Source organism: Xenopus tropicalis, chromosome 6 (assembly GCF_000004195.4).
Source record: "Xenopus tropicalis strain Nigerian chromosome 6, UCB_Xtro_10.0, whole genome shotgun sequence".
In the NCBI taxonomy this organism is placed as follows: domain Eukaryota; kingdom Metazoa; phylum Chordata; class Amphibia; order Anura; family Pipidae; genus Xenopus; species Xenopus tropicalis.
The window spans coordinates 5795519-5808619 of NC_030682.2; the positions used below are offsets into that span (position 1 = coordinate 5795519).

At 51.7% G+C, this 13101-nt stretch overlaps 1 protein-coding gene across 1 annotated transcript; it reads left to right on the plus strand.

Annotated features, from left to right (window-relative positions):
- Positions 1 to 453: 453 nt before the first annotated feature.
- LOC105947706 (zinc finger protein OZF) lies at positions 454 to 10267 on the plus strand. The gene is made up of 6 exons (XM_004915540.4): positions 454 to 781; positions 2289 to 2389; positions 4304 to 4399; positions 5311 to 5424; positions 7007 to 7105; positions 8808 to 10267. The coding sequence occupies exons 2-6, from the start codon at positions 2299 to 2301 to the stop codon at positions 9953 to 9955; spliced, it is 1548 nt and encodes a 515-aa protein (XP_004915597.2). The 5' UTR covers positions 454 to 781; positions 2289 to 2298; the 3' UTR covers positions 9956 to 10267.
- The last annotated feature ends 2834 nt before the right edge of the window (positions 10268 to 13101 follow it).

Sequence of the window (13101 nt, forward strand, 5' to 3'; positions counted from 1 at the left end):
CCATCTCACTCCCCCCCAAACTGAAAGCTGCTTCACCAGGTCCAACAGACCATGCATTATCCTGCTATCTTGTGGCATATCTGGGGTTAATGTGCTCATAATCCAGTTTCTGCAGTGATCTTACTGGTATACCTCATGTATGTGCAGTGCTCATTCACGCAGTGATCATTAAGCCCAGTAACCATTTTCTAACTGGCATGTCTGGGTAATTATGACTATTAGAAGTGTCTATAAATGGTGTCACCATGCCAGTGCGTGTTTATAGACAGCCCTACAGCTAACTACATCCAGCACTGTCTGCTTCAAAACAAACAGGTTTTTGGTTGCCATGGTTACTGCACCTACACTCTGTACCTGTTATTACATATGGAAGGACAGCAGTAACTGATTCTAGGAAGGCAATGATAACTGTACAGTGTCTGTAAGTGAAACAGGACTGGATTTGAGGTGAATGTGAGAATCTGTGAAAGTTACATTCTAATGACAAACAGTGTATCAGTAAAAAGCAAAAGCTGACCACCAATAAAATGGCTGCGTTCTGTACGTGGGGAGATAAAGAAATCATCACCTTCCGTTCTATTGGATTTCAGTTAGAGGCTGAAGCCAAACGCTGCTACATCATTGCCTGGGGACACAGGTACCTCCCCCTGGGGCGGGGCTTAGTCATGTCAGCTCTTCCCCATCGCAACAGAGTCTGGATAGAATAGCAACCGAAATGTGAGTGTCCTGCTGCCCCTGTAACTCCCTCCCCTGCACTCACATCTCCAGCCTGGGCTACTGGGTAAGTGCTTTTCCCTCCTCCTCCTCCTCCTCCTCCTCCTCCCTGCACTGTCTGTGGGACTGGGGGTTAATCCCGCTGCAGGGGCTGATAGAGAGGGGCGGCTGTGGGACTGGGGGTTAATCCCGCTGCAGGGGCTGATAGAGAGGGGCGGCTGTGGGACTGGGGATTAATCCCGCTGCAGGGGCTGATAGAGAGGGGCGGCTGTGGGACTGGGGGTTAATCCCGCTGCAGGGGCCAATAGAGAGGGGCGGCTGTGGGACTGGGGGTTAATCCCGCTGCAGGGGCCGATAGAGAGGGGCGGCTGTGGGACTGGGGGTTAATCCCGCTGCAGGGGCTGATAGAGAGGGGCGGCTGTGGGACTGGGGGTTAATCCCGCTGCAGGGGCTGATAGAGAGGGGCGGCTGTGGGACTGGGGGTTAATCCCGCTGCAGGGGCTGATAGAGAGGGGCGGCTGTGGGACTGGGGGTTAATCCCGCTGCAGGGGCTGATAGAGAGGGGCGGCTGTGGGACTGGGGGTTAATCCCGCTGCAGGGGCTGATAGAGAGGGGCGGCTGTGGGACTGGGGGTTAATCCCGCTGCAGGGGCTGATAGAGAGGGGCGGCTGTGGGACTGGGGGTTAATCCCGCTGCAGGGGCTGATAGAGAGGGGCGGCTGTGGGACTGGGGGTTAATCCCGCTGCAGGGGCCGATAGAGAGGGGCGGCTGTGGGACTGGGGGTTAATCCCGCTGCAGGGGCCGATAGAGAGGGGCGGCTGTGGGACTGGGGGTTAATCCCGCTGCAGGGGCTGATAGAGAGGGGCGGCTGTGGGACTGGGGGTTAATCCCGCTGCAGGGGCTGATAGAGAGGGGCGGCTGTGGGACCGGGGGTTAATCCCGCTGCAGGGGCTGATAGAGAGGGGCGGCTGTGGGACTGGGGGTTAATCCCGCTGCAGGGGCCGATAGAGAGGGGCGGCTGTGGGACTGGGGGTTAATCCCGCTGCAGGGGCTGATAGAGAGGGGCGGCTGTGGGACTGGGGGTTAATCCCGCTGCAGGGGCCGATAGAGTGGGGGGGCTGTAAGTGTCACAATGGTGGGATCTAGCCAGTTGGAGGGGACTTAAATTAAACGGTCTCAGTTTTTTCTGCTGCTCAACTGCCTTTTTCCTACAGTTAAATGTTGTTAAGCATCATTAGTCTTAATTCTGGTCTTTATTGGAGGGTTGATGATACTTTGTCCACTTGGGCCATGACCATGGGTAAAAGAATACAGAGAACAGAAGCTCTGTACCTGGGTGGTTACTGGGGGGGGGGGGGGGCATTGGATTCACTCACCTACAGTTTCATTCCAGGTGGCTTTACTATACTGTGTGGCTGCTGGTGATGGCAGTTAGTGTTAAAGCCCTTAGTAATAATGGGTTTGGGTCTGACACAAAGTATACAAACAATTACATAGGCCAGAGAGCACTTACTGTACCCTGTGGGTAGGTCCCATGGAAGGGCTCATACTGTCTCTTCTGCTGTTTCCCACAGACAGGACCTGATGGATCTCACTTCTGATACACAGTCAGTGTGGGCCCCTCCTATCTGCGCACAGGCCCCGCCCATTCCCAACATGGAGTCACACTTGTCCTGTAAGTAAATATTAATCTGGATGGAAAATGGATCCTTTTGCCTCCACCCCCCCAAACTGCACTTTTTCCTACCTGTACCTGCCGTTAGTACCTGCCATTATCACTATGTAGCTCACTCCAGTTAAACCTTCAGTCCCCCCCACCCTAATCACACCAGGCCCCCCTGCAGAAAAACCTTTTGAGAGGGCCCAGCGTGACCAGTCCCTCCTCCTCCAGCCCAGGGCCGGGGATGGGGGACTAATGTACAGCAGACCCTGTGCCCCCCCCGGCCATGGGAAGTACAGAGAATCAGAGCTCTGAGTGGATAAGCACTAGGGGGAGAGACTGGGTTCACTTACTCTGGGAGGTTCCGGGCTGACTATGGAAAGAGAGATCAGGAAACATGGAAAATCAAGGTTCTGTGCCTAGAAAAAGTAACAGTGGGGTCACTTGCCCAGAGGGGGAGTTCCTGGGGAGGGGTAAGGGTCAGTTGCCCAGAGGGGGAGTTCCTGGGGAGAGGTAAGGGTCACTTGCCCAGAGGGGGAGTTCCTGGGGAGAGGTAAGGGTCAGTTGCCCAGAGGGGGAGTTCCTGGGGAGGGGTAAGGGTCACTTGCCCAGAGGGGGAGTTCCTGGGGAGGGGTAAGGGTCAGTTGCCCAGAGGGGGAGTTCCTGGGAGAGGTAAGGGTCACTTGCCCAGAGGGGGAGTTCCTGGGGAGGGGTAAGGGTCACTTGCCCAGAGGGGGAGTTCCTGGGGAGGGGTAAGGGTCAGTTGCCCAGAGGGGGAGTTCCTGGGGAGGGGTAAGGGTCAGTTGCCCAGAGGGGAGTTCCTGGGGAGGGGTAAGCGTCAGTTGCCCAGAGGGGGAGTTCCTGGGGAGGGGTAAGGGGTAAGCGTCAGTTGCCCAGAGGGGGAGTTCCTGGGGAGGGGTAAGGGGTAAGGGTCAGTTGCCCAGAGGGGGAGTTCCTGGGGAGGGGTAAGGGGTAAGGGTCAGTTGCCCAGAGGGGGAGTTCCTGGGGAGGGGTAAGGGTTAAGGGTCAGTTGCCCAGAGGGGGAGTTCCTGGGGAGGGGTAAGGGGTAAGGGTCAGTTGCCCAGAGGGGGAGTTCCTGGGGAGGGGTAAGGGTTAAGGGTCAGTTGCCCAGAGGGGGAGTTCCTGGGGAGGGGTAAGGGTTAAGGGTCAGTTGCCCAGAGGGGGAGTTCCTGGGGAGGGGTAAGGGGTAAGGGTCAGTTGCCCAGAGGGGGAGTTCCTGGGGAGGGGTAAGGGTCAGTTGCCCAGAGGGGGAGTTCCTGGGGAGGGGTAAGGAGTAAGGGTCAGTTGCCCAGAGGGGGAGTTCCTGGGGAGGGGTAAGGGGTAAGGGTCAGTTGCCCAGAGGGGGAGTTCCTGGGGAGGGGTAAGGGGTAAGGGTCAGTTGCCCAGAGGGGGAGTTCCTGGGGAGGGGTAAGGGGTAAGGGTCAGTTGCCCAGAGGGGGAGTTCCTGGGGAGAGGTAAGGGGTAAGGGTCAGTTGCCCAGAGGGGGAGTTCCTGGGGAGGGGTAAGGGTCAGTTGCCCAGAGGGGGAGTTCCTGGGGAGGGGTAAGGGTCAGTTGCCCAGAGGGGGAGTTCCTGGGGAGGGGTAAGGGTCAGTTGCCCAGAGGGGGAGTTCCTGGGGAGGGGTAAGGGTCAGTTGCCCAGAGGGGGAGTTCCTGGGGAGGGGTAAGGGTCAGTTGCCCAGAGGGGGGTTCCCCACTGCCTATGGAAAAGAGAGCAGCCCAGGAAAAGTATGTGCAAAGAATCAGAGCTCTTTCCAAGGGGTAAGTATCGTGGGGTGACTAGGCCTATTCCTACAAATACCCTCAGACTAACAGCCCAACACATTCACTCTCTATTATACCCTCCCTACTCTCCATGCCGACTCCTGGCGCCTGATATTATTAACTGCTTTTCTGGGTTTTGCTGTCAGGTTCTCCGGACCCCGAGAGATCAGAAGAGGAATCAGCGGGGGAAGAGACCAAAGAGACCACAATAAAGGCTGAGAAGGATCCGCTCTCTAATGCTGGTGAGTAACAGGCCGGCAGTGCTGAGCTCTAATTAGCTGCAATAACCACTGACTGACCCTCTCTACTCAAGGGAGTAGTGGGCGTGTCCTAGTAGAACTTGCGCAATAGCACAGTTAGAAGTGGGCAGCCAATCACTGCCTTTACTCAGCAAAAGATGAGCTGCAGTTCCCTCTCAGGTCAGTCTGTCTGCTGATTGGCATCTTGGGAAAGCAGGAAGAGCAAAAATGTTTTAAAGGAGACATATCCTATAAAAATGATGAATGTACCAGGGAATTATACTCCTCTAGATATAGAAGGATTGTGCTTAAAGTTGTGTTTCTGACTGATTTATTGAGAAATTCCCCCAAACCCCCACTAGCCACGCCCATCTGTTCCACTTCCTGCTGGCTGAATTCTCTGGATGAGCTGGGGAACCGGCGGCCCTCCGTACCCTGCACTGTAGGATAGGAACCAATCAGCAGCTAGGCTGACCTGATAGGGAACTGAAGCCTGTCTGTGCTTGTGTGAGTGCAGGGCTGTGATTGGCTGTCCCCCTCCTACTGTGCTTCTGGCAGGGACCGTTAGGACACGCCCACCCCTCATGTGAAACCCAGACAGGGACCTGAGAGGATCTATAGGGAGCTCCAATAAAGGGGCCATTGTTACAGATAGGGTTAATGTTTAGCCCAAAGGGAAACCAGCACCGGATATTATTCATAATTGCCTACAGGGTTAGGGGTTTTCCCATTTATTTTTTCCTTTACTCTCTGTTAGAAGTGTAAATGTACTGGGAAATAATTGTTCTTGACAAACATCCTCCAGCTGGGGTGGGCCTTGCAGCTCCATAGACATAACGTTGGGCCTGGTGCATCATGGGATTAGGCTGGGGAGACAGGAAACGCTTTATGAAATGTGTCCCTTTCCCTTTTAGATGATATTCCTGGGGGGGAGCCGGAGATACTGAGGATAAATATCAAAGAAGAAGAACCTGATCCTGAAGATGTGGATTATATGGGAAGCACCGCCGCTACGTGTAGTGATCATGGTAAGTGCCCGCCCCAGTGCCCAGTCCCACAATGCCCTGGGGGGGGGGGGATTATTTTCCCCTGTCCCATTACTAGCGGGTGGGAGAATTCATCAGCTCAGGAAACACAACCAAGTCCAACCAACCAAGTCCTGTGCCCACAGCCTGACCAATTGGATCATCTGTGCACTGCTTATTTGTTCCTTTTGATTGGCCAGTCCAAGGGCTGACCAGTTAGATTGCAAAGAAAGCATGTCGAAAGTGAACCCCTTCTGGGCCCTATTGCTCTCAACCATTCTAATAGGGCCAAATACTCTCCCAATCACATTCATTGTAGGTTTCTATGCTACCAGTTGATACAATACGTATGTTTTATGTATTTGTTCAGTCATTGGCAGAGAGGACTTTGGCCACTGCTGGGGGCACTTCCTGCTGTCACATAGTATTACCCAGAGCTAGGGCCATAATATGATTGGCTGGGACCCCTTCTTTCAGACCACTTGGGTGTAAGAGTTAAAATAAAAAAGATCAGCTACTGTATATGTCCTGTGCTCGAGAGTGGAGAGTGGCCCCTTTGACCCTCTGGTGGCCCCTGGGAGCACCTCCCAGGGGCCACCAGAGGATCAAAGGGGCCACTCTCCACTCTCACAGTTAGATACAGACAGTGCTTAATGTATTAGGTAATATATAGACCTATGGTCTTAATAAGAAAGAGCTGATAGGAACTGTCTTTGGTTCACTATGGCCGGGGCTCCCCGGGACAGTCTAACCCTGTCCCTGTTTAGTTTAGTCAGGGCCGCCATCAGAAATCACGGGGCCCCTCACAAAAAAAATTTCTGGGCCCCCCTCCCACCAGTACAAAGGACTCACAGACATGAGCCATTGGTAGCCAGCAGGCCCCCCCTAATACATTGGTAGCCAGCAGGCCCCCCCTAATACATTGGTAGCCAGCAGGGCCCCCCTAATACATTGGTAGCCAGCAGGCCCCCCCTAATACATTGGTAGCCAGCAGGGCCCCCCTAATACATTGGTAGCCAGCAGGGCCCCCCTAATACATTGGTAGCCAGCAGGGCCCCCCTAATACATTGGTAGGCAGCAGGGCCCCCCCTAGTACATTGGTAGCCAGCAGTGCCCCACTAGTACATTGGTAGCCAACAGTGCCCCCCTTCCCCCAGTACATTTGTAGCCAGCTGTGCCCCCCTTCCCCCAGTACATTGGTAGCCAGCGTCTTGTTCAGCTCCTCCGGCGTCTTATGCGGCAGCGGCTCCTTCGCGGTGGCTTCGGCAAGGTCCTTCCTGGATGACACCGCAGCGCTTCTGAGAGCCGACAGAAGACAGGCCCTTTTATAAGGTTGCGCCCCGTGCGTACTGACGTACATGTACGCACGGGGCGCAACCAATAGGATTACCCGCTGGCCACCAATGACAGGGCCCGGAATTGATTAAAGGGGAAAACTTTAGCACGGCCGGGCCCCCTTTTAAAGTTAAAATCATCCGGGCCCGGGACGATTGTACCCCCTGTGCCCCCCTGATGGCGGCCCTGAGTTTAGTCATCATAACAAAGCGACCAATGATTCTCCTTGACACATTTCCATATATTGCAGATTCCACTGGGGAACCTGATCTAATACAGATAAAGGCAGAAGAAGATCTGGAGCTTGATGGTTATTGTACTAGTGCAGAGGTGACATACAATGACAGAGGTAGGTAGCCATTGTATCATTGAATGGCTTCCCCCGGGGCTACACAGCGGTGTATTTATATACACTATAGTAGGGTTTCTGTAGCAAACACCCCAGCTGTACCAGTGCAGGAATGGCTGCCCCCGGGGCTACACAGCGGGGTATTTATATAAACTATAGTAGGGTTTCTGTAGCAAACACCCCAGCTGTACCGGTGCAGGAACGGCTGCCCCCGGGGCTACACAGCGGGGTATTTATATAAACTATAGTAGGGTTTCTGTAGCAAACACCCCAGCTGTACCGGTGCAGGAACGGCTGCCCCCGGGGCTACACAGCGTGGTATTTATATAAACTATAGTAGGGTTTCTGTAGCAAACACCCCAGCTGTACCGGTGTAGGAATGGCTGCCCCCGGGGCTACACAGCGGGGTATTTATATAAACTATAGTAGGGTTTCTGTAGCAAACACCCCAGCTGTACCAGTGCAGGAATAGCTGCCCCCGGGGCTACACAGCAGGGTATTTATATAAACTATAGTAGGGTTTCTGTAGCAAACACCCCAGCTGTACCAGTGCAGGAATGGCTGCCCCCGGGGCTACACAGCGGGGTATTTATATAAACTATAGTAGGGTTTCTGTAGCAAACACCCCAGCTGTACCGGTGCAGGAATGGCTGCCCCCGGGGCTACACAGCGGGGTATTTATATAAACTATAGTAGGGTTTCTGTAGCAAACACCCCAGCTGTACCAGTGCAGGAATGGCTGCCCCCGGGGCTACACAGCAGGGTATTTATATAAACTATAGTAGGGTTTCTGTAGCAAACACCCCAGCTGTACCAGTGCAGGAATGGCTGCCCCCGGGGCTACACAGCGGGGTATTTATATAAACTATAGTAGGGTTTCTGTAGCAAACACCCCAGCTGTACCAGTGCAGGAATGGCTGCCCCCGGGGCTACACAGCGGTGTATTTATATAAACTATAGTAGGGTTTCTGTAGCAAACACCCCAGCTGTACCGGTGCAGGAATGGCTGCCCCCGGGGCTACACAGCGGGGTATTTATATAAACTATAGTAGGGTTTCTGTAGCAAACACCCCAGCTGTACCAGTGCAGGAACGGCTGCCCCCGGGGCTACACAGCGGGGTATTTATATAAACTATAGTAGGGTTTCTGTAGCAAACACCCCAGCTGTACCAGTGCAGAAATGGCTGCCCCCGGGGCTTCACAGCGGGGTATTTATATAAACTATAGTAGGGTTTCTGTAGCAAACACCCCAGCTGTACCAGTGCAGGAACGGCTGCCCCCGGGGCTACACAGCGGGGTATTTATATAAACTATAGTAGGGTTTCTGTAGCAAACACCCCAGCTGTACCAGTGCAGGAACGGCTGCCCCCGGGGCTACACAGCGGGGTATTTATATAAACTATAGTAGGGTTTCTGTAGCAAACACCCCAGCTGTACCAGTGCAGGAACGGCTGCCCCCGGGGCTACACAGCGGGGTATTTATATAAACTATAGTAGGGTTTCTGTAGCAAACACCCCAGCTGTACCGGTGCAGGAACGGCTGCCCCCGGGGCTACACAGCGGGGTATTTATATAAACTATAGTAGGGTTCTGCCTGTATAGTCAGCATCTGTCCACAATGTATGGGTTCCCCTTCTTAATGGTGCCATGCAAGAAAATAAAATTTGCCAATAAATTCATAACATCTTTTTTGCTTTGGCAGAACCCTGCTTGACCATTGAGGGGAAGCCCATCTCTGAGCTGCCGGATTGGCTGAGGCCCCAGAGCCCAGTGCTGCCAGAAGCCGATACATGCCCCTATACCCTGCCTCAAGTCACGGATCCATTTAGAAGATTTCAAGACAATATTTCTGCAAAACAGTGTAAGCACGGAGAAGGCCTGAGTGGCCCTCGGATCTCTGGGGTCTGTGCCTACACCAGGAAGAAGAGCCTTACTACTAACGAGAGCACAAGGGGCTGTTTCCAACCAACTCTTCTCATTTCACACAAACGACTGTGCGCACAAAAGAAACTATTTAATTGCACGGAGTGCGGGAAGGGTTTCCCTCAGAGAAGCCTCCTCCTGACCCACCAGCGGGTACACACGGGGGAGAAACCCTTCACATGTAAAGACTGCGGCAAATGCTTCTCTCAGAAGAACCACCTTCTGTCCCACGCGAGGGTACACACCGGGGAGAAACCCTTCACCTGCACAGAATGCGGGAAGCCCTTTTCCCAGAAGAGCCACCTCCTGTCCCACAAAAAGGTTCACACGGGGGAAAAGTCGTTTGTCTGTGCAGAATGTGGGAAAAACTTTGCTCAGAAGAGCCACCTCCTCAGACACGAACGGGTACACACGGGGGAGAAACCATTCACCTGCCCAGATTGCGGCAAACGCTTCTGCCAGAAGATGAGTCTCCTGTCCCACCACAAATCCCACACGGGGGACAAACCTTTCACGTGCATGGAATGCGGGGAGCGCTTCTCTCTGAACAGCACCCTAAACAAACACCGGAAGCTGCACGTAGGGGTGAAGAGCTATACCTGCTCAGAATGTGGGAAAAGTTTCTTCCAAAAGTTCAACCTCTTGAGCCACGAGAGGATTCACACGGGGGAGAAACCGTTCACCTGCACAAAATGCGGCAAAAGCTTCTCCCGCAAGTTTAATCTGTTCTCCCACGAGAGGGTCCACACAGGGGAGAAACCGTTCCCGTGCACCGAATGCGGGGAGAGCTTCTCTTGGAAGAACCAGCTGTTAATCCACCAGAAGATTCATACAGGGGAGGAACCATATACATGCAGTGAATGTGGGGAAAGTTTCTTGATGAAACGCTCATTTCTCAAACACCAAAAAATTCACGTACACCAGTAGCAAGTCTTTCTCAAAATCGCTGTACAACTACACTCGCTCTTAATTAAAGGGTAACTAAAGACTCTGCATAAGTACAATCCTGATGGTGGTAATGCATAGGGATTCAAGGAAATGTCCCTATCCCAGTACATGAAAAAATATGCACCTTTGCGCTAAAGTTTTATCTTAAATCTTGATTGACCAAATGAACTTAGACACATATTGTAATCATTCGGGGGCTATAGACAAACCTATGTGGGAATTATTAAAAAAAAAAAATTTGAAATTCTGATCCCTGGGAAAAACCATTTGCACAAAATGGAGGGGCTATTTTTAAAGCTGTATGTGTTACATGGAAAGTATGGAGTGAAAAAAAAAAACCATTGGCACTTATGGAAGGTGTTGGTGTCACCTTCACGCTCCCTAGAGCGTTCCCATAAATGGAGGCGTTTGTTATAACGTGCACGGAGACTGATTCCAGCAGGAACAGCGGCACAGATACGTTTGTTAGTAACCGATCAAAGACAGAAAGGGCAGAGCTGCAAGAATCTGGAACATTGTGGGTTTCTTGTTCCGTCCCAAGCAGCTGGTTAACTCCGGAATGTTGGAGGGTAACAGGGGTAAATGTGGCCCCTTGGTATCTGCCAGATCAGATTGCGGGTGGAATCAGGACTGCAGGAGGTGGGAGGAGCTTCGGCTCTTTACTACATGTTAGGCGTTTTGGTCCAGCACTGCAGGAGTTAAGGATCTGGGTTGCAACCGGCCAATCGAGAGGAGAGGCTACTTGTAGCCCTTCCGCTTGCTGGCAAGTTGCCAGTGCAATTAGTCGCTACGTATTGTCGGCTCCCGGTATTGACTCAGCCTGTCCCTCACTCTGCTATTGTATTACCCCCTCGGCGTCGGATTTTGGCATAACGCTCATTCGGTACTGACCCCGGCATAGGCCCTAACGCTGGCTCTTCCCCCTTTCTGGCTTCCAGCTCGGCTTCGGCTCACTGCAATTGGTGAATCGGCAGATTAAATATCAAACCAATGAACCGACGAATAGCCATGGTACAAAGACACTGTTTCCAGCTAAACATTAACCCTATCTGTAACAATGGCCCCTTTATTGGGGCTCCCTATTGATCCTCTCAGGTCCCTGTCTGGGTTTCACATGAGGGGTGGGCGTGTCCTAACGGTCCCTGCCAGAAGCACAGTAGGAGGGGGAGAGCCAATCACAGCCCTGCAGTCACACAAGCACACACAGGCTTCAGTTCCCTATCAGGTCAGCCTAGCTGCTGATTGGTTCCTATCCTACAGTGCCGCCGCCCCCCTGCACAGCCTGGGAAAGGAGGCAGCAGGAAGTGGAACAGATGGGCGGGGCTAGTGGGGTTTTGGGGGAATTTCTCAATAAATCAGCCTGAAAAACTACTTTTTTAAAACACATTCCTTCTATATTTAGATGAGTACAATTCATTGGCACAATATTGTTTTTCACACAATATGTCTCCCTCTTACGCAGGGGGAGGGCCCTCGCGTGTATGGGCTCATGTTTTAACCCAAGTGGACCCGATTATAAACAGTTTGCCATATAAAGACTATTAATTGTGATACTGTTTTTCATTCATGTTAAAAGTGCTGCAATATTTACTTTCTATTGTACATTATATCTGAAGCTTATATAAAATTTTATTGCAACAAAGTCTTTGTGGATGTTATTTTATACTTGGTTTTAAGGTTGGACTTACTTTTATGTAAGCTGTTATTTTCTATATTAAAAAGTCAAGGTCATTAAGTAGAAATATATTGTGTATATGTCTGTATGTAGCGTTACCTTGTGGCGCCATCTATTGGATGTATAAATTACTATTATAAGGTAAGTGCGCTTGCCTTGAGACTGGGGCCCATTTCACCCTACACATACGTTGCCGGGATTCCTAGCGCTGCTCTCCTCCCTTGGCTCAGGCAGTATGTGCCAACTAGTGATGAGCGAATCTGTTCCGTTTTGCTTCGCCGAAAAATTTGCGAATCTTTCAAAAGATCCGCGGAACGGCAAAAAATTCGTGAACCGGCGAAAATGTCGCGCGGAAAACAAAATGTCGCCTGCGGCTATTATTTTGTCATGCGGCTATTATTTTGTCCCACAGCTATTGTTTTGTCGCCCGCGGCTATTATTTTGTCGCCCGTGGCTATTATTTTGTCGCACAGCTATTGTTTTGTCATCCGTGGCTATTTTTTTGTCGCCCGCGGCTATTATTTTGTCACCCGCGGCTATTATTTTGTCGCGCCGATATTATTTTGTCGTGTGGCTATTATTTTGTCGCGCAGCTATTATTTTGTCGCACAGCTATTATTTTGTCGCCCGTGGCTATTATTTTGTCGCACAGCTATTGTTTTGTCATCCGTGGCTATTATTTTGTCGCCCGCGGCTATTATTTTGTCGCACAGCTATTGTTTTGTCATCCGTGGCTATTATTTTGTCGCCCGCGGCTATTATTTTGTCACCCGCGGCTATTATTTTGTCGTGCGGCTATTATTTTGTCGCACAGCTATTGTTTTGTCGCCCGCGGCTATTATTTTGTCGTGCGGCTATTCTTTTGACGCCCACGACTATTCTTTTTTGACGCCAGCGACAATTTTTGGACATGCGGCGAATTTTTCCGCGGGGAATTTTTTCATCCGTTTCGCGAAACAATCCGCTAATGGCGAAACGCGGAAATTCGCTGCGTGTCCATGCCTGGCGAAACATTTCGCCCATCACTAGTGCCAACCAATCCTACGGTGAGCAGTAGATTATAATGGAAGCTGTGTGAGGGCGCAGGAGGCAACAGGGGGCTCACTGGAAAAAAATGTCTCATTCCAAAAGCTTATGGGGACCCTAAAATGATTTTACTGAGGGGTCCAGTAGTTTGTGGTTACCCCTCAGTGCAAGGCTGAGTACCCCCAGTTAGTGGTGCTCGGGACACGGGGGGCCTGATACACAAACAGTGAAAGACTGATTATATTATGAAGATAAATGATATACTGTATAACCTCTTTGGGTGGCAGGTCGGCAAGGTACATTATTAAAAGGACCCCCCCACCATTAAAGCCACAGCCCTGACTGGGCTCTCTATATTTGCCTTCATTGGTGAAAGATTTGGCCGAATACCGGACCGAATCCTGGATATGGCGCATCCCTGATT